The sequence below is a fragment of the Equus caballus genome, chromosome 2 (genome assembly GCF_041296265.1).
Source record: "Equus caballus isolate H_3958 breed thoroughbred chromosome 2, TB-T2T, whole genome shotgun sequence".
In the NCBI taxonomy this organism is placed as follows: Eukaryota; Metazoa; Chordata; class Mammalia; order Perissodactyla; family Equidae; genus Equus; species Equus caballus.
Window position 1 is genome coordinate 76828850 of NC_091685.1, and position 22857 is coordinate 76851706.

The following is a 22857-nucleotide window of genomic DNA, read 5'->3' on the forward strand; positions in this document are numbered from 1 at the left end:
CTGGGTGAAAATACCCCCCTTACCTGCCTTCCTCAGAGATAAAGGTGGAAAGGTTCTGAAGCAACAAGTGACTTGAACCCCTTTTACCATGACTCCCCTTCCCTCATAAATGCCAGTCCATCCTTTTGGGATGACTGCTTTACATTTTCTGAAGATACGTGAAAAAATAGATATTTGCCCCAAGCGATTTGTTTTTTCCTATTAGCTCCTTGTTCAGCCAGATATACTAATATTTCGAAAGTTATAGAGAACATTAACAAAGATTAACTTGCAGATTTTTATACTTAGAGAGCAAGGCTGTTTAACTTAATTTGCCAAAGTAAATCTTGTTTTTTAAACAAAATTTTAAGTCCATTTGGCCAAGAAAGTAAAACAGACCATAAAAACTTGATTTTATTTAATTCTATATTATGTCCACAAAGCTAATTAAAGCTTACTTTCCTTAGATTTTTGATTACTTCTAACATGTCTTTTTTTAGAGAATAGAATAAAATGATTTTTTTTTTCTTTTCTTCAGCAAATTGGAAAGGAGCAAAGATCAGTCCTATGAAGTTAATAAGGAGATTCTCTATCTGATGATATTCTTTTGTCATGAGTATAATATAAAAATAGAAACTAGTACAAGCGACTACTCCAGTGCCTGCTATAATTATCACACATTTTATGTGACTGTGAAGATTGCTATTGATTCTCCAAAAGACTGGAATGATTTCCTTTGCTCCATTGTGATCTGTTTCAACCTCAGAGAGTAGATGTGTCTAAAACTAGGACCAGTACTTTCCAGAGAACAAAATAAAAGATCTTGAGAGTTTATCTTATCCCTCATCCTTCTTCAGTATTAAAAATTGGTCATCCAATTGCTTCTGAAAGATCTTCAGGGGCAGAATTTCTACATTAAAAGGATGTTCTTCTAATTATAAAAGATGCTTGCACGTGCCAAATATAATCACAATTGGATTCCAACAATCAGACAGAACCCAGGAAAACATAGCCTTTTAGAAATGCTTAATTACATTGCAGAGTTTTTGTAAACTCAGAACCAGAAATTTTAATTATTTTTTAAATTGATTTTTTCCTCACGTTATTCCCATTGATCTCGTTTTGCTTGTTTGAGTTTTTCCCTAGCTCTGCATAAGTACATGCTTCAGCATTTCCCCAGTAAAAATAGCTTTTCAATTCAAGTTCCTTTCTCCTTCTCTTTTACAATACATCATAAAGTCTTGTTTTTCCCAATAACCTCTGACAGTGGCCATCAAGTGCCTTGTGCAATGGCACATTGCAAACCCATTTGATCTAGGTTTCCTCCTTACAAAGGATGTTGTAAAATATCCTTTCCCCAGCTCAGAATGCCTTGTTTCCATTTTCAGAATTCTCTTAAAGTTCTTATCTTTATTACTTCTATGCCCTCTATCAATGTATTTATAACTTTGATATTGCTTTGCATAGACTTTCCCTTTCTTTGAAGCCCTTGAACTGGTTTCTTCCCCCTCCTCTCCCACGTTTCAATCACTGTCACATTCTAGTGGCCATACAGGGCTGAAAGCAATTGATAACCTTAAAGTAATTTCCCACATTATTTAAAGTAATGTCCTGAACTTGCACATGCCAATCTCAGACTCATCTCCATGCCTTGAAGTGACTTAATCACCTTATCTCTGCTAAGCCCCAACCTGGGCCCCAATTCCTCCTTAGGATGAACTATTTAGACCTATGGTGATTTCTTGGTGTTCAAACCTTCTTTGACATTTACATTTAATATTCTATATTACGTTTCAGATATTATGTGCCATATATCTTTTGAACTGACTTACCTGTGTAAGTATTATCTCTCTAATGACATAGCAAACTCTTTGACTCCCGAGACTGCCCTACATAATTTTGTATACTATTACCTCCTGCCCCGTTAATTCTTAGCATAATTCAGAAAACAGAAGATGCATAATAAGTGTTTGTTGAATTGAATTATAAGTCTGTTCAATTAATGCATTAACATATGTTTACTTGGTTTCTTGTCTTTGCCTGATACTGTGTTTCTTTTCTTGATTAATTACCAATCAAAATAAATAAACTCCTTAGAGGCCCATTTTTTTCTTGAACCTGTCAAAGACTGAGGTAGGTCTTCTTTTGTTTTGTTTTCCTTTCAAACTAGGGATAACCTAGGCCATTGAGAGCAAGGAGAAATAACAAATCAGAATCTCTTTGGGAAAGCTGAGGTCCTAGCATTAGAATTACCAACTGCAAATGCCAAATTTAGTAGCCAGAGACGGTAACTGAGGTATTGTTCCCAGAGCCAGAGGGTTGGAATCAGAAGGTGGAAGCAAAACACGTGTAATTCAAGCATGTGTATGCAATAGTATCCAGGTGGAGAGAGAATATTCCAGAATGATTTCAATAATAATTCTAGTCAATAGTTTCCACAAAAATCAAGTTTGGAAGTCTCCATCGTGTATTGTGAATGTCTATGTAGATACAAATTAGCTGAATGATTCCAGAATCCACAGTTTTTCTCCGGTAGCATGGCCAGTGCCTGGTTGGTACTCAGGTCCTGGATGCATTCCTTCCTGTTTATTCCATAGGGTTTAATTTCTGCACAAGATAGACGTGCTCCCATAGGAGAAATGCATTCCACAACAGTTTTCCTAGTTTTGGATTGTTACATAAGAAGTCATCCCCGAGAGACTTCTGCTCCTAGTCGGCAGAGCACTTTGGGAACTGTTTAAGGAAAGGTGTTACATAAATGCGAGTCATCGACATTAGCTGACATATGTTCCATTGTTCCAAGCCGGCAGTGTATTAGAACACAAAGAGTTAAAGCTTGTTTTTTTTTCCCTGATGCAATTTGAAAATTTTAAAAGCTTAATTTGTAGCAATACCTAATACAATCCTAGTTAAATGTTTATGAAACATCCTCGTTATTAGTTTTCCTTGTTGTTTCTGAAGGATTTACTTGAAAAGACATAATAAACCTTCACTTGTTTAGTGTGTAAAACACTCTAGGAAGTAAATATCCTTTTCCTGAAATTCAATTTATATCCTAAATTTTAAAATACAAGAAGGCTAATTGAAATAACTCAACCACGCAAATCAAATTAACTTGAAATTTAAATCTGATTTTTGCAAAATCTCAGAGTAAACAAAGGATAACCTCACACACATAATGAGGTACAGGATTAAGACAGCCATTTAGTTAATTCAAGCTAAAAATCTGCTTTCCTATAACTTCGATGAATATTTTAAGCAAAAGTACTTAAGTTTAAATTATCTGGAAAGCTGCCTTAGTTTATCATAGAAATTTTCGTGGAGGTAAACACTGACACTTTTCTAAACAGATTCATACTTTACGTTTTAGTATTCATCACACGCTATTGAATTTACAGACTTCTATTTCCAACCTTAATTAAGACAATCCTTCTAGATAGAGGGATTAACGATTACTTTTAAAGTAAGGAAACGCCCACCTCACATGTACAGGTCACAGATGTGATTCTTAAGCTAGAGAAATTCTTAAGCATTATCCACTTAACTTTGGACGTGACATTTTTGGAAGTCTGGTTTTTAGTCCCTTCCTTAAAGCTCCTATATTTCATAAATACACTTCGTAAGCTAAGAATGGCGATGAGCAAACACCAGGTTTAGGGCTACCTAACACTGTTTTTTGCTATTTTAAAGCAAGAGATTTGTCACTAGGCAAACTTTAATTTGTTTTTTGTCTAAGGTTCTTTTATTGATATACTGCAGTGATTCTTGAAATTGGTTTGTACTGGAATCGTCTGTGATATTTTAAAGAAGTGTCCCCGTCAGGTTTGCTGCAGCCTTACTGAGCCTGAATCTCTGATAAAGTGATGCTGAGGGATCTCCATGTTATGAAATCTCCCGGGGTGAGCCTGGTGGTGGGCGAGAGCCACTGCCAGAGGGGGGTGAATTTACGTTAAAAAGAGCACACAGTTAGACCGAACTTGAAAGTACATTGAAGTATTTATTTCAGCAAATATTTAAATTCAAGACTTTTTAGCGACTGTTGCATTGGTTATTTTTGTCTTAGGTGCCAATGAGAGTACCAACTATTTTCACTTTTTACCTCTATCCTGAGTTTAAACAAATTGGAACGTCATATAAAAACGGCCTTATTGTAGTAGTATACAAAGCTAGGGAGAGATGAATTGCAGCTAGAAACTACTTTGAAGATCTCCTCGGTGATTAGGGACTAATTAGAACATATAAGCAGTGCCTGAGGATGTGTAAAAACAGCAGATTTCCAGAATTTTCCTTCTTTTGACATGGAGAAACACAAGAGATAGAGAGAGATCTGATCTATTCACAATATCCCGAAAATATAAAGGGCATGCATCTAAAATGAGAAAAGAAAACTGTTCTTTTAAAGACAGAATACCAAATACCCTAACAAAGAAGAAAAGATCACAGGAGAGAAGTAATTTTTTAAAAGTTAATGTATTTTGAGAATTCACTCCACTGGTTTTTTTTTTTTTTTTTATTTGAGGGGCAGAAATTTGGGTTAACCATTTATTTTCTCCAAATTGTGTAACTATTAAGAGGACAATAAAGTCCTTAGCAGAGTCTATTTCCTGCCTGGAAAAACAAGGAGAGGCTACTACTGATTCTAACAAGTACATTTCAAGGAGCATAGGAGTTGCAATAAACATGAAATGGGTAGCGTGGCGCTCTGTGCCTCAGAATGATGATGTCTTCTGACTCCTGTTGCTGATGTCTCACTAAGGAAGGTACAGGGAACCATCAGCTCTCCTTTACAATCAGCCAAAGAAAGGGATTTGCACTTGCTCCCCGTCTCTCTCTCTCTCTCTGTCTGTCTCTCTCTCCTCTTATTTTTTAACACCTCATTCGATGCTCTTGACTTCAAGGCAGATTCTTTGACCTAAGCAGATTATTGAGGATGCATGAAGGACACAGCCAACTAGCCGCGCTTTTCAAGGAAGAGATTTGGCTCCAAATAGGACACTAAGCTTTTCAGCCTTCTGCTGTTTACCTAGTCAGCAGGATCCAGTGTCTCTGGGTGCTTAGTGGACTCCTGGGGAATCAGAGGAGAAACAAAAGCAGAAGTGGCAGCCGCTGCAAATGTGGGAGTCTGTGCCATTAAAGGAAGCAGTTGCTAATAAGGGCCTGTGAGACCTAGGTTTCCTTGGTTTCCATGACAGTTATTAGGTACCATAGAAATTGAATTGTCTCCCACAATGCTCTTAGGGGAGGGGGGTGCTCCAGTGACAAAGCAGTGCAGTTATGACTTGCAGTAAATTGTCCTTTTGAGAATGCAACACTCCCTGGATTATTTGCTCCAGCATTTCTTTTAGACTCCCTTTCAGTGTGTTTGACATTTTGGCCAGAGACCCTGGCTTCTGCTGCACAGTGTCTCAAACACTATTTTTCCCCTTTTTGTTTAGAACTGAGCTTGGCAGAGCAAGGATATGAACAATTGTGCAGGTGGGCTACTCAGGGCGAGTGAAGAGCTAAGGCAGCCAATCAGGGACTGGCAACCTGCAACCCCGCCAGTATGCCCCTCCACCAGAGTTCCGTAATCCCAGCCCGGGAGACTGCCAGCAATGGGAGAAGTGCAATGGGCAGAAACAAAGAGAAGAACAAGGAAGTCGAGGTAAGAGGAGGTTTGATTTGATAAAATAGGACAGCCAAGCCAACAGCAGCCAACGCTGCTCTTTGAGCCTCAGGATGTGGCTAAGGTTTCAGAGCAGCTGGGCTCCCCCTTCAGTGTATAATAGTGGATTGGAAGAGAATCATTTGTAACTAACAGGAACATACTGAACGTAACCTTTATTTTCTGAATGAAGAAAGGGACTAAATCCATAAGGACACTTGCTGCTCGGCAGAGAAAAACTTATGCCTCTTTTTCTAAACATTCTACAGAGTCACTTGGGACTTTTATGGCTCATGGGGCACAACCTGTCTGTCCTGGATGACCGTGGACATTGCTGTCACCCGTTTTCAGACAGTGGGGCTGTTGATGTTGATGTTTGCTAATTCTGCCCACTGCCCATTAAGCCAGAATGTTTGAAAATAACTTTCTTGACAAAGTGACAGAGAAGCCAGAGATATGACAGCCGTGTCACTGAATACATAACATGAATTAGGATGACATTTCCCTGCCCCATAGGATCTGTTGCTCCCGGTATTCATTCAGTGCATGCATGTGTATTACTTTTGCTTGATGTCTGTTTCACTTGTATTTTTTCTTCATGAAAAAAGCATTATTTGAAATTTATATGGGCTAGAGAAATATAATATTCAACTTATGACATTTAGGCTTTATTTGGCAGTGAAATTTAGCAGCTGTTATTCTAAGTTAAACTGCTTGAAAAGATTGGATGCTGGGAACTGATTTCAAAGCTTTTTAAGAAAGAGATTGAGCAGACCAAGGATATTGGGTGAAAATATTATAAATATTGTTGTGTTCCCTAAAAGGGAGCTTGAGATAGAATGCCAGAAACTGTAATCCTCTTGTCTCCATAGCCCAGCTGTTGTCTAGTCCTGAGGTCTCAGTAGTTTTGTGGAAAATATCTTGCCCTACCTCTAGTTCTGTAATTCTGGAGTTTCTGAGAATGAAAGTTCTTTGTAAAAATGAGGAAAATTATTAGCTTAATATTAATTGGAAATATTCTCTTTAATATGTCTCTCTCCTTTGACTTGGTAATGTGATTATTAGAACAGCAAAGAGCTCGTAGCTTTATTGGCATGGGGGGGGAAATGGGGGACACTGATTAATTCTGAAAATAGGTATAGAAATGCTAAAAGCAAGATTTATAAAAGTTGTACGTTACTTACTCATCATCTAGATTCTCTGTATGAATTTAAGATAATTTTGGAGGAAACTTCATATGAAGATATCGGGTGGCAATTTTGATATCCAGAATGATCAGCATCTGACTGATATTTGGAAATGAAAACATTGTTTCAGTTCCAGGTGCCCCCTCCCCCTTCTTTGGCATCATGTCACTGAAATCTCCTGCTTTTGATGTCTACTTGGCGATGAATCAGATAAAGCTGGGATAGCTTACATTACTTTTGAAAGAAATAAAACCAACTTGTTTTTTTCAATGTCAGAAATAATAATGAAACTATTTTATCTCAAATAAAAATAGCCACAATCTTTATCCAGATATTGATGTTAAGCCACATCTTCAGATATCCTCACAAATCTTTTAAAGAAGTATCCATTTATGAACAACTGCCTTTCTTTCAGGGGCAAACACACCTTAATATGTCACAATGTGAGTCAGTGGGCATTCTTAAAAAAAAGGAAGTTAGGTTAATTATGAGAAAAAGAAAGGAAACTCCCAGCCTACATGTTATTTTAAAAAATATACATAGTTCTGAGTACCAGAAAGGGAACTATTTTTCAGGTTTCAAATACTTCTTGGTTTTCTATAGGATGGAGTTAAAAGTTTCTCTTAAAGAGTATATTTGAAATAATAATATTAAGTTGCACAGGCCACTAAATCTCTTCTTTTGATGAACTAAATAAGTAGTCTAAAAGAGTTGTAAATGCCATTTAAGGTGGATAAATTAAACAACATACACCCTGTGTGTTGGAAAGCAAGAAGAATCTATTCAGGACAATGATTTCTGTAATTTCAAGTGCTGATTCTCTCTAAAGGAAGGTTAAAAAGCATCTTGTACACATATGGACATTTCCTGATTGAACAAATGGGACACATCCTCCTTTGAAGTTTCTTTAGTGTGTTTTGCTTGTCTTAAAGTTATCCAAATCATGCATGTGCCTATGGGGCAAATGATCTAATTTCAGAATTAAGGATTTGCTAATTTAAATGTGAGCCAATTTAATTTGTTCCGTTAGAAGCTTGGAGTCTCTTGCATATACTAATCTATACATTTTATATCTAGATTTTTTTTTTTTGTATTTTTAAGGCACATAAAGAAAAAAGGGAAAATAGGGAAATTATTAACTATTATTACACTCCAGAGTATCTAAGCAGTAAAAAAATAACTGCATTAAGGTTTAAGAAAAAATAATAATTCTAACTCCAAGCTTTATAATGGATATATATTTTGACTTTTTTCGTCTTTTTTTTTTTTGATGAGGAAGATTTGCTCAGAGCTAACATCTGTTGCCAATCTTCCTCTTTTTTTTGCTTGAGGAAGATAGCGCTGAGCTAACACCTCTGCCACTATTTTGTATGTGAGTTGCTACCACAGCATGGCTTGCCAAGTGGTATAGGTCCGTTCCTGGGATCTGAACCCACGAACCCGGGCCACTGAAGTGGAATGCACCAGACATAACCACTACACCATGAGGTTGCCCCAACGTTTTGACATATTTTGCATGGCATAGCATTATAACTGTTTATCTATTTGGTTAATAACCCTGGAAGTGCATAAAACAAAACAACACATTACATTCAGTGTGGATACAGTTGGTATTGATGTTTAGGGGAAGGCTGCATATATATCTTCCAGAGATGTCCACTCTACGGGTTGTTTGGTCAGTTAAAGGACAGTGCCTCAGACTTGCATTCCAGAGGCAAGATTTTATTAGCACAACCGGAGATGATCAATCTCTTTTGAAGTGGATAGACTAATCAAAGTTATAGATTTACATTCAATGTAGCTGGTTCAATTTATTAATTTATGCCTGTAGATAATTTTTTTTAGCGATGGAATGCTTCAGTGCAAGCTGCAGGGAAGTTTGAGAAAGGAAGTTAGTAATCAGACTTTCTTTGGAAATCCATGGAATCCCTCGAATCAACGAGGGAAATTCAATGGCTTAGGGTGGAGGATAGTTCACCTGCACCTTGGGACAGCCACAACTTTGGGGAAACAATGGGGAAAGAGACCTTTCTAACGAGCTTCTCAGCTCTAGGTCTCTCCAGATCTCTCATTCTCTAGTTGAGCAGAAAGACTGACCAGTTTAGCTTCTTTAAATCTCATCGTCTACTCTTCTAAGTGTGCCACTTTGCTTCTATTAATCCCTTTTTTCCTTCTTTTTTAGATATGTTAACACCACTTATTAGTCAGCAATTAATTCATGTTATGGATTTGGGTCTACAAGATATCTGTCTCTTACAAGAGCAATAATATTCTTAGCACTCTAGGGGTAACTTAGTTTAATATTCTATAACTGGAAATCATAATGACTGTGTAAATTCCAGTCTTAAGTCAACCTCTAGCACGTACTTCTTATAATTCTCTGATAATTCTAAGCAGATGTCTCTAAGGTCCACTCTGTTTCGAATGTAGAGATGAACTAGGGATCATAGCAGGGATGCTGCTGCCACCTGCACTGCGTGCTGCCGTGTACTCCATCAGCACAGTCCATTCTCAGATGATGGGAACTGCGTAAGAGGGGAAAAGAGGACCTGAGCCTCATGCTTCTAACCCTTCCTCACTTGCAAACTGACCATGCTGGGCAACTGTGCTTTAGAAGGTTTTTTGGGGGAAAAAACCCACAAAACTTTTGTTTATATGTACACTTTCCTTTACTGCTTTCATGATTTTATCATAGTTTCTCTACTTCAATTTTTCCTTTTTTTTCCCCAAAAAGAATGTTTAACTCTCCTCCGCTTTTCCTAGGATATCCTTTTCAAGATCTTCTACTTGCCTTTCAAATGATGGCCCAATGGGACACCTTTCCTTCCGCAAAATAGCTGCTGATCTGTTACTCAGCAATCCTTTCATGAACTTCAATGAATTGAAAAAAATATGGATTTTTGATATATATTCTTTGCTTTGACCATAGTAGATAAGTTATAGATTTATTAATTCTATTTCTTTAGTAGAAAATCATAAAAGTTAAATAATACATTTAATCTCAGGGTCAGAGTCTAATTTGAGATTAACTAATCCAATTTCAAATTCTATGTGTTACTTTACGATTAAGGTACCATAACCTTTTCACCTTCCTTAAGCAAAATTGATAGAATCAAAGGATCCCAGAATCACAAAGTCTCTTAAAAATTCTTTATCTTAATTCCATAATTGAAACCCATAGAGAATAAATAACTTGCCAATGTCACATGACTAGTTAGTGATAAAGTGGGACAAAAACTTCTGAATGCCAGTTTAGTGCCCTTTATATTATTACTGCACTTTTTCGTGGCACAAAATTATAATTCCAAAACATAGAAGGGTTAATGTGATTCCAAAGCTGGTGACTCTGAATGGGGGAGTTTGGGTTTCTGTTATTGCAGTTACCTGTCTATGACTCATAAGGTCAGGTGGGATATAAAATGGATCCTATTTATAGAATACAGCTAGAATTAATTTCATTAAAATTTAGAAAATAAAGTAAAATTAAATAATAATGGAGGAAATAGTTTAGTGGGGAGGATATTGAGCTGAGATTCAGGAGACCTGAAATGGAATCTTGGTTTCACTAAGCCTTTTAACCTTGAGTAAGTCATTTAACCTCTCCAGCTTGTCCCCCAGAGAAAAATGCATCTTTACTAGGAAATGCAGAAAAAAGTACATTTACTAGATTTCATTTCAAAAATGAGAGCATTTATTTTCTTCTGTTACTCCTTTAACATAATCATGTGGCCGTGATCCACTCTGGGCACACAAAGACCATGATTGTCTTCAAAAGGCATGTTTAACTCAGGCAGGATAGGACTGAGCAGTAAAGATTCACCTTGAGTGGACACCTGTTGTCTCTGCTGTGCATCATCCACCCTTCATTCTGGTAACACTGATAATTTGGAGAACCAACCTGCCCATTTTCAGCTATATGATTCAGGATCGGCCTTGATTGGCTAAAACTGGTCAGTCTATCACAATACTCATCATAGTAATTGGTTTAGGAATGGACGCATAACTCCATCAGAATCAATAGCACACACTGAGACTTCTGGACTTTTTAGGAAGAGAAATCTTATTGCTCCTAGAAACTTCTGGAATAGACTCACTTTCTTTTGGATGGTTTGTATGAGGACATGAGGTCTGGATCTGGATATTGTGAGGGAAAATGTTGGAGCTTCCAGGGGACCCGAGATGCTCCTAATGCTGAAGCTGACTTGTAACTAGATAGGACAGAGAGACAAAAAAAATAATAAGTTCTGAGTGATATTGGTTGAGCCACCAAGTCAATCCTTGCTTGAAACAAACCCTTGTTCAAAACTAAACAACTTTCCAATGAAGTGATAAATATATGTCCTTTATTGTTTAAGCCATTTTGTTGTTGTTGTTGGATATCACTTACAACGTGACAGGGCCCTGAATAATTCTTTGCCAAAGTGTAGTTACAGTAGTTTCCTGCAGTGTCACCTGTTCAACCACTGACTTCTGAGACTGGAAATAGCTGGGATCCAGGTAAAGCAATCACACACATTAATTTATGAATAACCCGTGCACGTTTACCCAGAATTCTCTGTATTAACCAAATGAAATGTGTCTTTATCAGGTGTGAGTCCGACATTATAGGGAGAATGCCGATGGGGGGGGGGGGGGGGGTAGAAAGGCTAATTCTCTTTTTCATTTCTCCAGAAAAGCATTTTCCAACTACTCTCCCGAGTCTAAACTGAGTATTAGAGTCCCATGTGCTTAGAGTGAATTCCACTGAGTAAGCTAATAGTATTAAAATACTTTTATATAATGAAACCCAGAAAATTTCCATATTATTATTTGCTTTTAGCAATGAAATTAGCATAATTCACATTAATTTTTCTTATTTAAAACAGATGTTGTGGGTAATTGCATTAGTAAGTAAGACTGAATAACACATTTTATTGACGATTAAATGAAAACAATTAGTAATTGCTGATACACTCTGGTCAGTGTTTTTAAAATTGTGGGTTCAATTAGGCAGGTAGATTGTTAAAACTTTTCCTTGATGTGTATTTTAAAAAAATTATTCCAAATTCATGGGTGATTTAATGAGACTCAATGTGATCATTGTGTTTGAGAGATTCTTGAACAAAAATCTTGATGTGGAAGTGTCTTGGAGCATGGGAAGACCAGGTGTAGCTACACATGTTTTATTAATCAGGATTTTTAGAACTTCTGATTAGACAACATTTAACTCGATTCTTTGCAGCACAAAGCGAGAGCTGCCAATGCCAACGTGAATTTAGAGTCCCTCAATTCAAGGTGCTGCTTAAGGGGGAGGATCGCAGTCTGAGTATTACTTTCCTCCAGCTCGTTGCTACGAATGTCACCCTGAGCCACTTGCAGCAGCCTTCATAACCTCCAGGTGAGGCTGAGAAATGACATCTATTCGATACTCATTCTCTTGCTGCCTCTGCAACCCCGTTAAATAATTGAAATAGGCATGACACGAGGGTAGAACTGGGGGTAAGACTAGGTCTTAAAAGAGTGAAAAGGAGACTGGAGAAAGGGACAGAGTGCCCCAGGGTGCTGGGCATCTGCCCTGTGGCTTTCAGCCTCTCACTTTGCACATTGATTATCCCATTCATCAAATTGTGCAGATCTGGATAGGGAAGGCAAAGATGACAACTGCAGAGGGATCTCTTTGCCCAACCACTGCCAAAGAATACACATTCTCTGATACAAAGGAACACTTTGAATTCTTTTGGATTTGTACTTTTGATGTCAACATCAAAAAGAGAGTTTCTTAGGAAAAGAATTCTGGCACCAGGAATCCATTGGACATGCAGTGCTGCAAGGCACAGAAAAGCTCGTGTGTGACATACAGAGCGAACAAACATTTGTTAAGTGAGGCACCAGCTGTATGTTTTCACAAATGGTTACATTTTTTACAGATTGTAATTATTCCTACCTGTAAACCTGCACAGGTTTACTCCCAAGCAAGCTCTGTACAGTGATGTGTGGCTAGGAATGCTACTGGCAAAAGCTGTATGTGTAAGTTAGACAACTTAGATTTGTAACACAATTTTATGCAAAATTAGTTTTCATCAACTTACAAAATATGAAAGAGATTTATTAGTGTAAATTTTACAAAGCTTTAAAATTTCAAATTCCAGCAGTATGTTTTATTTTAATCTAAAACTACTTTCTCTCTTTTTTTTTTTTTGAGGAAGATTAGCTCTAAGCTATCATCTGCCACCAATCCTCCTCTTTTTGTGGAGTGAGATTGGCCCTGAGCTAACATCCGTGCCCATCTTCCACTGTTTTATGTGTAGGACGCCTGCCACAGCATGGCTTGGCAAGCGGTGCGTAGGTCCATACCCGGGATCTGAACAGGCGAACCCCAGGCCTCCAAAGTGGAACATACGAACTTAGCCACCCGGCCGGTAGCAAAATTGCTTTCTCTTTGATCATTTACTATGAAACTACTATTGTAGTTCATTAAGATTTTAAAAGAAGTGGTGTCTGCATACAATTAGCTAATTACACAAAAAAGATTCACCTTTACAGCAAGCATTCCAATGGAAATATAGTAAAACTTGATTCTTTAGATTTAGAAGGACTCTCTTGCTTGCTACGTGACTGCCTAGATTGCGAAGCAACAGAGTGAGGTAGTTAACAGCATGTGTCTGGAAGGAGACTAACTCGGTTCAAATCTGAGCTTTACCACTTTTTATCTCTAGGACCTGGGCAAGATTAATTGACATTTCTGTGCCTCAGTTTCCTCATGTGTAAAATAGTGACAAATGTGAGGACTACCTCATGAAGTTGTGAGAATTAAAATGAGTTAATATTTCTAAAGTGCTAGGCAGATTTGTTGGGACAAAATAAACACCATTAAGTACATGCTAAATGAAAGTGCTAAAGGAAACAATTCCTTATGTTGACTATATTTTTATCAACATATTTTATTGTTCATAGTGAATATGACTCTAATATCTTCCATTAATGATAAAGTGGTGAAGAAATATTTAAGGTTGGTTGGCATCATAGATGGAGACTTTTACAATAATGGTGATAAAAATAATGAAAATAAAAAGCTAACTCATTGCTATTTGAAGTTTGCCAACATTCTGACCTCTACTTCTATAGACCATGTCTGTTTACCTTAGATAAGTAAAACCTAACCTTATGGCTCTTCTTTGCCATCTTACTTCAATCTTATAGCTGCTGAACCAAGAATTTCCTAGAGTCAAAAGTTTATAGAGAAATACACGCTATCTTTCACTTCTGCTGCATGCACACATTGCAAGTGTTCTTTACTTAGGTTAGCATAAGTATTTTTCAACATTTCATGGGCTTTTAAATTTGAGTACTGTAAATATCTGTTATTTTGATAATTCTTTTCACTTTATCTTTATGGTAGTAACACTCTTAATTGCCTTTTCTTTCATCAACTCTTCAGGTTTTATAAAGAACAGGCCACACTATGAAAAACTAACATAACCCATGATACTGAAAAGGGAAACTTTGTTGCAAGTTTACCTGCATATGATTATTTTGTGAATTTTTGAGCCCTTAGGAAAAGGATAATTTTGTAAATTTTTCTAAATCACAATAAGACTTTTCTTAACAAAATAACATTGTGTTGAACAGCTTTTAATTGGTCTTCAACTGCACAATGATGACTTTATTATAAATGTTGAACTTACAGCATTTACCTGAGGTATTGGCCTCAGGTAAATTCTATGTGAATTACTCTGTGAAAAGTCTTTTTTCTTCTGATACTCTTTGGGGATATCACTGTTTACAGCATCAATAAATGACTCAAGTAATTGAGAAATGCCTAAGGAAAAGCCACTGCACTGAATTTGAATTGGAATAACAGAATATGAGATATTTGGGAGTTTATTTACATGAATTGGTTGACGCTATAGATGATATTTAATGGTCATCAGTCCCTCTGCTTTTGTATGATGTCCACAAAGTAGGTGAACATTTTCCCCTACGTGCCTCAAATTGTAGAAATCCTGGGCTTAATGGCCCTAAATGTGGATGGCTAAATATCAGCTATTAATCAGGTTTTCCTTTCTCCCTGGATTTTTCATACATATATTTCTGGCAATCAGCATTGACAGATAATCTCCCTGCCCAACCTGATAAACGAATACTCTCTGAAGGAAAGGCAGCTTTTCTCTAATCCTGGTACTAATATAATATGTATAATATATATTTTATATATTTATAATCAGTATTCTTATTATTCTAGCTGATAAATATTGAACACTTAGTACATGTTCAATAACAATTGTTTTATGTGCTTTTTATGCTAACTCACAACTTCTCTGGGAGATTATATTCCAGTTGCTATTTCTATAATGTATTGCCCCCAAACCTAATGGGTTAAAGCAACCATTTTATAATGCGTATGAATTCTGTGGGTCAGAAATTTGACAGTATAGTGAGTGGCTGTGACTCCAAGTCTGTGACTTGGAGGTGATTCAAATGCTAGGGACTGGAATGATCTGACAGCTCAGTCACTCAGAGGTTGGGCATCTGAATTGGGATGATTAGAAGACTAGGACTGCCAACCGAATAACCTACATGTGACCTCTTCACATGTCTTCGCATCCTCACAGCATGGTCCCTCAGGGTAGCCAGAATTCTTACATGGAGACACAAGGTTCTAAGGGAGTGTTTTCCAACAAAAAAATGAGAGGCTGCATTGCTTTTAATGACCCAGCCTCAGAAACCACCCAGCGTCTCTTAAGCAGTAGCCTATTAGTCAAAACAGTTGCTCACGTGCCTACCTGGATGCAAGGACAGTGGATATAGATCCCACCTTTTGATGAAAGTAATGTCAAATAATTCTGGGCTCATGTTGTTAAACAACTACGGTTCACCTGTGGCCACAATTACTTACATTCTTTCCTTTGAATTCCAGGGTACAAAATGCAATTATTCCCTTCCCCAAGTCCTTTGAATTCTCGTCCCATTTGGTCATCAGCTACAAGTCCAGGATCTTGGCATCTAAACTTTCCAGCTGCAGGCGGGGCTGCTTGGGTGCAGTTCTTCTGGTATCTGGATGTTTTCAGTCTGAAGAACTCTCAAATAAAGAAACAAGTTATCTGTCTACCACACACTTAACATACAGTGGTTGAATAGCCTCTGTAGACACTCCTATTCAAAGGGAGGGAAATAAGAGACACACAGCAGTCACTGGTGCAGAGCAATTCTAAAATCCAGCTGGGTACTTATTGCAAATTCTTTGACTAGAGTCTATTCCTATGTCCCAAAAGCACTTTCCTGAGTCTCTTGGTTCTGTTCTCCGACGCCTCATGATTCTCTTTCTTTATTCTTTCTTTTCCATAGGATATGATCTGTACTTCAAGTGAGAAGCCCTCTCAAGCTTGCTTCCTGCACATAAAAGGTGGCAGGTCCAAAGGCCTCTTTTTATTTTGGACTGTCTGTGTCCCTTTCAGTCAAAGCTGAGCAATTTCTTTAAACATTTTGTGGATTTCCTGTGTTTCAATTTATAATCCTCCTAATTAGACAAAAGTCATACCCACAATTCTCTTTGAGATAAACTCAACTACGTTGGCTTCCTGTGAGGCTACTGGGGATAAAGCTCTTAAAATTCTCAGAATCTCTATTGTTTAAAAGAAAGAACTTACCAGGATGCTCAAGATCCTTAGAGGTCCTTTGTCTCTTTGAAAGGGTTTATGAGGCACCACTTCCAATCTTTCTAAGCTCTTACCAAAGAATTTTTATACTCATTCCCTTGACTTCCTCTTAACCCTGAGATGTTTACCTGAGAGGAAACAGGATTTGATATTTGCCCTGAGGCATTTTCCTAATTTGAGACTGTTCTGGGAGAGATGGGGATGGGGAAATGGTTTTATTTCTAAATAAAAGAGCAAATCCTGGCTCTTTTATATTTCCTCTAAATTTTCCTTAAAAACTGAAGTTTTCTTTCAGTTTGTCTCTACATTGGTATCTTATCATCTACAGCCTGCAAATCCCCTTAGCTATTTTTTCTATCATGAGAGTGTTGCCAAACTTTCTGCCACTAACAATAGTCACCCTCTTTTTCAAAGTCCAATAACAATTTCTTCCCAAATTTTCTATCCTTGATCAGCTGTCTTCTTGATGTCTTTCCAGCCCTTCCTAGCAGTTTCCTCAAGTCTGTATTAGTAGGGTTCTTCAAAGAAACAGAACCAGTAGGAGAGATAGATCGACAGAAATAGGGAGAGATAGATGGAAAGAAACAGATTTATTATGAGGAACTAGCTCACGTGATTAAGGAGGCTGAGAATTACCCAGATCTGCAGTTGGCAAGCTGGAAACCCAGGAGAGCCAATGGTATAGGTTCCAGTCTGAAAGCCAGCAGGCTTGAGACCCAAAACGAACCAATTTTTTGTTCAAGCCTGAAGGCAGGAAAAGACCTATGTGTCAGCTCAAGTGGCAGCCAGGAGGAATACAGTCTCACTCAGCCGTTTTGTTCTATTTAGGTCTTTAATTGATTTGATGAAGGCCACCCATCTTAAGGAGGGCAATCTGCCTAACTCAGACTAACGATTCAAATGTTAATTTCACCTAGAAATACCTTCACAGACACACCCAGAATAATGTTTGGCCAAATGTCTGGGTACCCAATGGCCCAGCCAAGTTAACACACAAAATTAATCATCACAGGGTCCTTCAGCTTCTGTCTGACACCTGCTCCCAAAGTTGAGGCAAATGTTTTGGGTTTTTCTGGTAGCATCTTTCTTCCAGGCACCATATTTCTTTTACAGTTGCTATTGCCATATAACAAATTACCCTAAAACTTAGTGTCTTACAACAAACACTATTATGCTCATGAATTCTGTGAGTTGGAAATTCAGACAGGGCTTAGCAGGATGGAACATGGCAGCAAAGCAACATTCCCTGCTACAGGATGCCGGAGGCCTCAATGGAAAGATTCGAAGGTTGGAGAGAATAACTCAAAGTTGGAAGCTGGAATAATCTGTTGGTTTGTTCACTCACATTTCTGGTATGTGGGCTAAAATAACTCCAACAATAAGAATGCCAACTGGAGCACCTACACATGGCCATTTTGTGTCACTTGCCTTCTTCACAGCGTGGTCATCTCAGGATAGTCAAATTTCTCAAATGGAGGCTCCGGGTTTCAAAAGCAAGTATTCCAACAGTCAAGGCAGAGGCTGCATCACCTTTTATGACTGAGTGTTGAAAGTCATGCAGCATTATTCTCACTAGACTCTGTTGGTTGACGTGAGTCACAAGCTCACACTATTGAAAGAGGAGGCGTCACAGACACTACCTCCTGAAGTGAGTCATGTCAAATAACTTGGGAGCCATGTTTAAAAACATCACAAGTTGGAACTGTCATTATCTTCATTTTGTAGTTCAGGAAATTTGGGCTTGTAAAGGTTTGGTACTTTCTCTAACCACACATACTTATTAAGAGGCAAAGCCAGCATGTAAACCCGGGCAGTCTGACTCCAGAGGCCGTGTTTAAAACCACTATATTACCTTGCTTCTTCCCACTGTGCAATGCAGAAGGTATGATTTAGCATTCTAGACCTTAAAGAGGGAATTCACTTTCATTTAAAATTGTTCATTTATTTGCAAACATTTAGTGGTGCCAACAAGAGCCAGACACAGCCTAGGTACTAAGGATACAGTGGTGAATAAGAAGGGCATGGTTTCTGTCTTAATCCAGCATAAAATCTAGTTTCTCATTATCTTTCTCAAAATACTTGTTATTTCTTGCAATAGATCTTTGTCATTTTTTAGTGTCAAGATTTATTTTTACTGTAGGTTTGTTCAATGTGGCTATGGTAGATTAATTGCAGTAATGGCCCCTATTTATTTTGACTCCCTGTACTTAAGCCCTTCGGTAGTGCTTCCCAAGACTGTTTCTAGGCTTGGCTATCCGGCTTCCTTTGGCCACTGGGGCAGTAGGAAGAACAGTGCAAGCGGAACCTTGAAAAATACTTGTGCATGAGCATTTGCCCTCTTGCTTTTCTTGCAAGTGGTTAAAGCCAAGGTAGTTATTAGACCATGGGAGAAATGTTGTGCAGTCAATGTCATTGCCCCCAGCCAACAGATAGCCAGTCACTTGACATGTTAATGAGGCTGCCAAAGGCCAACCAATCACCAGCTGACTGCAGATGTATGGACAAGCCTCGCTGAGATGATCTGAGCCAGATCCAGGCCTTAATAACTACTCCACAGAATCATGAGCTAAATAAATGGATGTTGTTTTAAGTTTTGCAGTAGTTTGTTATGCAATCATAGGAAACTAATACAGTGGTCTTCTTTAAAACGTATGTTCATGTTTTCTGTTCTAGAGACTTTACTCTTGATAAATTTGTACAGCTCATTTTGATAGTCCCTGAAGAACTTAAAGACAGATTTTATGCTTGCTACACTATTTTTTTGAAAGGATATGACAATCTATTTTAATGCCACATTTACATATAGAAATCATCTTCGCCGTTGCTAGATTGGTTAATTTCAGCTGCTAAATTAACTTTACGACCTTAACAATTACACTGATAGTGACTAATTCTGATTCTTCTAAATAGAGCCCTTTAGATGTCTATACTTAATAGAGCTCTTAAAACGTACATTTAAGACTTTTGGGGTTTTTTTGGTCAAAAAATAGCTTTAGTATAACTAAATCTAATACTTAAATGTAGAGTATACTTTAATTTTTTAAAATTGAACAATTTCAAATGCAAATTGCAAAATCCTTTGGACAAGGTTCTTTCCCTTGGCTAATTCATGTTTCACTCTTTTGATAATATTTTGAATGATAACATAAAAGGCGTACATACTTCTTAAATATGTTATATTGTATTTGGAAGGCTCAATAATATTAGATGATATCCTAAGAGACTGAGTCTTTTCATCTAGCCCCTAGAGCTGTAAATACAGTAGCTTTCCAATATATCTTACCATGGAGAACATATTTTTAAAAAATACATGGGCAAAGACTGTTTTAATTTTTTACAGGGTCCATTCAGTCATTCCCTGGCTTTCTGATTTCCTTTCTTTCACCTTAGTTTCTCCAGCTCTACCCTAGTTCAGCCTCCATGCCTCGGGACACGTTTTATCTCACCTCCCTAGTGTGCCAGCTTCAAACGTCTGCTCCCTGCTCACTTTCTTGGTTTCACTGCCATTGATAGTTCCTTTTGGAGAGACAATCCCTCCCCTAGCTTTGGCTCTGTGGAACCTTCACTAACAGAGCTAAACTGACTGGCAAATCTAAAGTGATAAATTTGAACTAGTTCACTTGTGAAACACTGCAATTCTGTTGTATGTAGTAGAAATGTCCCTCCGGTTTTCTATGGCCAGTGACCATTGGCTTTTCTTCCACTTTGAGCACATGAAGCTCATTTCTGCCTCAGGGGTTAGAATTTACTGTTTCCATTTACCTGCAATGCTTCCCTCTAATACTTTATGTGTCTGGCTCTACCCATCTATCTGAATTTGTCTTAAAAGGTACTGCAGTTTCCTGCCCCACTTTCTATCTCACTACTTGGTTTTATTTGCTTCATTAATGTGGATCACAATCTGAGGTTACCTGCCCTGTCTACTCCTACTTGGCAATAAGACACAGAAGTGAGAGGAGCTTTGTCTCTCTCCTTGGTTATAGTCACAGTGCCCAGAGCAGTGTGGGCTTGTTACAGCCTCACAGTAAATATGTGTGGGATAAAGAAATTGTGTTTAGAACTAATGAGATGATAGTCTCACTCTAGTCTATTCTGTTCAGAACTTGCCAGCAGAGTTGTGTTTAGTTCCAATTTTTGCATTTTAAGAGCTCTATTGACTAACTAAAACATTCTAAGAAAAGGACCGCCCAGGTAGGTGAAGAGGCAGGAAACCATTTTTCTATAAAAGTCTGCTTAGGAGCGTACATAGGTATGTCTTAGAGAATAAGTATTCTACATAAAATCACAATCTTTGGAATTATTTGGAGAATTGAGTTAGTGGAAAGGGCCTAACCATGTTCTATATAGCACTGGAATACATAACCTAAAGTTAAAAGGACACAGTGTCAGAGTTGGGTGAGAACTTAGATTAAAAGTAACCGAGTTCCTCTTTTTCAGATGAAGAAAAATAGACCCTAGAATGTTTATATCAAAATATCCCCCAAGATGTTACAGATCTTGTGATGCAGCAGTAAAACTAGAATGCAGGCTTCCTGACTCTCACTCATTTTTCTTTACACTGTAATTTTCTTCCTTTTCACCAAACATCATTGTTTTCTCAAACACTTGAAAGTATTTGAGGCTCCATTCACGCATTCATTCATTCATTCGCCTATTAAACAAAAACTTATTGAGTACTAACTGTCTGTAGCTGTTCTTTCAGCTAGGGAGAGTGTACTCACGTAGATGAATGCCTGGTCCTCATAGAATTTACATCCCTTCATGTGGTGGAAGAGGGATTTGACTAAGTATAATAACTGAGGTCAGAATTAGTCTTGCAAGGAGGTAGAATCTTTGCACTGTACATAAGATCGTATTAATATTGAGAACTGGATATTTTGGCCTGAAAACAAAAGGGACTACTGTGTGAAGCAGGAGAAGAGTTCCTCAGTCACTCAGATGTTCGAACAGGCAGAGAGAGGATTAGGAGGGAATGTTCTAGAAGAGATTCAACTTCCAAATGTGGAGAAAGTCAAGTTCCTTTTCCTTTAGAATCTGCTTTGCTCTATTTTGAAATATGTCCACATAAACGATTAATTTGTTATGAAGGAGTTAATGGAAGATTCAGTGCAGTCCCCAGCGGGCCTGATTGGCCCCAGGATCCTCCAGGACCCATGGGACACAGAGTCATTGAAGATTCTCCACTCAGATTGCTTGATGCAGACCTGGGGCACAGCTGGGTCCCTGTTACCCATCAGGTTACTTTCAAGATGGTAAAAGTAGAGCTTTACAGCATACTATAACTTTTCAAACTAGTAGCTTGTTCCCAAACAAGTGTTTTTAAAACACCTATCATGTGCCTAACACTTGAAGAGATGTCATGAACAGAACCTTGAAAGATGTCGTATCATGAGAGGGATTAAGTCGTTGTGCCTTCTACTGGAGATGCTGTCCCTCTTAGGCCCTTGCAGTGTGTGAGAGCTACTGAGCCCCTGCTCTGTCCTAATTATCATCCTCCTGCCTTCCTCCTTCCCAAGTGTCACTTTGGTGAGGTGATTTAATGAAAAATATGCTTCTTTGAATATAAGTAAGTCTGTTAGTTTAAATAGTGGTTGCACATTTCAGATTTTTTTGAGACTATTTTTTGTCATTCTCCTTAATTGTTCCCCTAAACATGCATTATGAACTGAATAATTTCCGTCTGTTAAATGGCGTCATTTTCTCTACCGTTCTGAATTTCCACTCTAATCTACATATTTTTGTTGAATGATAAATGCATTGATTATTAAGCTACATTGCATCAGGTTTAAGAAAAATTGGATCACAGAAACATGTTGTATATCGCATATATTTCTGTTTCATGTCATTTGTTTTGATCTGTTGCCCATCCAGATGGACTACAACATATGCCACTTTGATCACTAAAGATAAATAATGGAGGGATGAACTTACAGTCTGAGGAAAATCATTTTTACTTTTACATTAAATTGAATTTAGTTTTCTGTAAAAGCAGGAGACTATGTTAAAATAAATATTCCTATTGTGCTGTTATGTACCAACTTTATTGTCAAGAATCAGTTCCCCAAGAAGCATTATTTCTTCCCTGAAATCTCTCAACCCACGGACTGAGATCTCTTTGAACACATTTTAAAGCATCCTCATTCCAGCGCAAAATTTGCTTTAACTTGTAGAAAATACCATAAGAAACACACTGAGTTTCATGACCCTTCTCTTAGATTTTTGTTACTTGAAATGGTATTCTTAGATGTTGAGCTTAGCACAAGATGTGAAAATGCGAATAGTTGACCAGCTGTGCATACGAAGAGGGAAAATGTGACCTCTGTGTCTCTGGTAGTGTCTGAGCTCCAGCCCTCTCTTAGGAAAGCCTTCCCCTTCCTTTCTTGTCAAAGCCGTCAGAGAAGAGGTGACCACT

General features: G+C 37.8%; 1 protein-coding gene across 9 annotated transcripts in view; it reads left to right on the forward strand.

Moving 5' to 3' along the window:
• Positions 1-22857, forward strand: part of MARCHF1 (membrane associated ring-CH-type finger 1) — a 763974-nt gene that overhangs the window by 331958 nt on the left and 409159 nt on the right. For 5 of the 9 annotated variants that reach the window (XM_070261421.1, XM_070261416.1, XM_070261419.1 and 2 more), the window contains exon 3: positions 5415-5623. The exons of the other annotated variants lie outside the window; for them this stretch is intronic. Coding sequence is in view for 2 of the 5 variants with exons in the window: in XM_070261419.1 (XP_070117520.1) it covers positions 5525-5623 (99 nt within the window). In the remaining 3 variants the exon portion in view is untranslated. The remainder of the gene's footprint in view (positions 1-5414; positions 5624-22857) is intronic. 9 annotated transcript variants of the gene reach the window in all.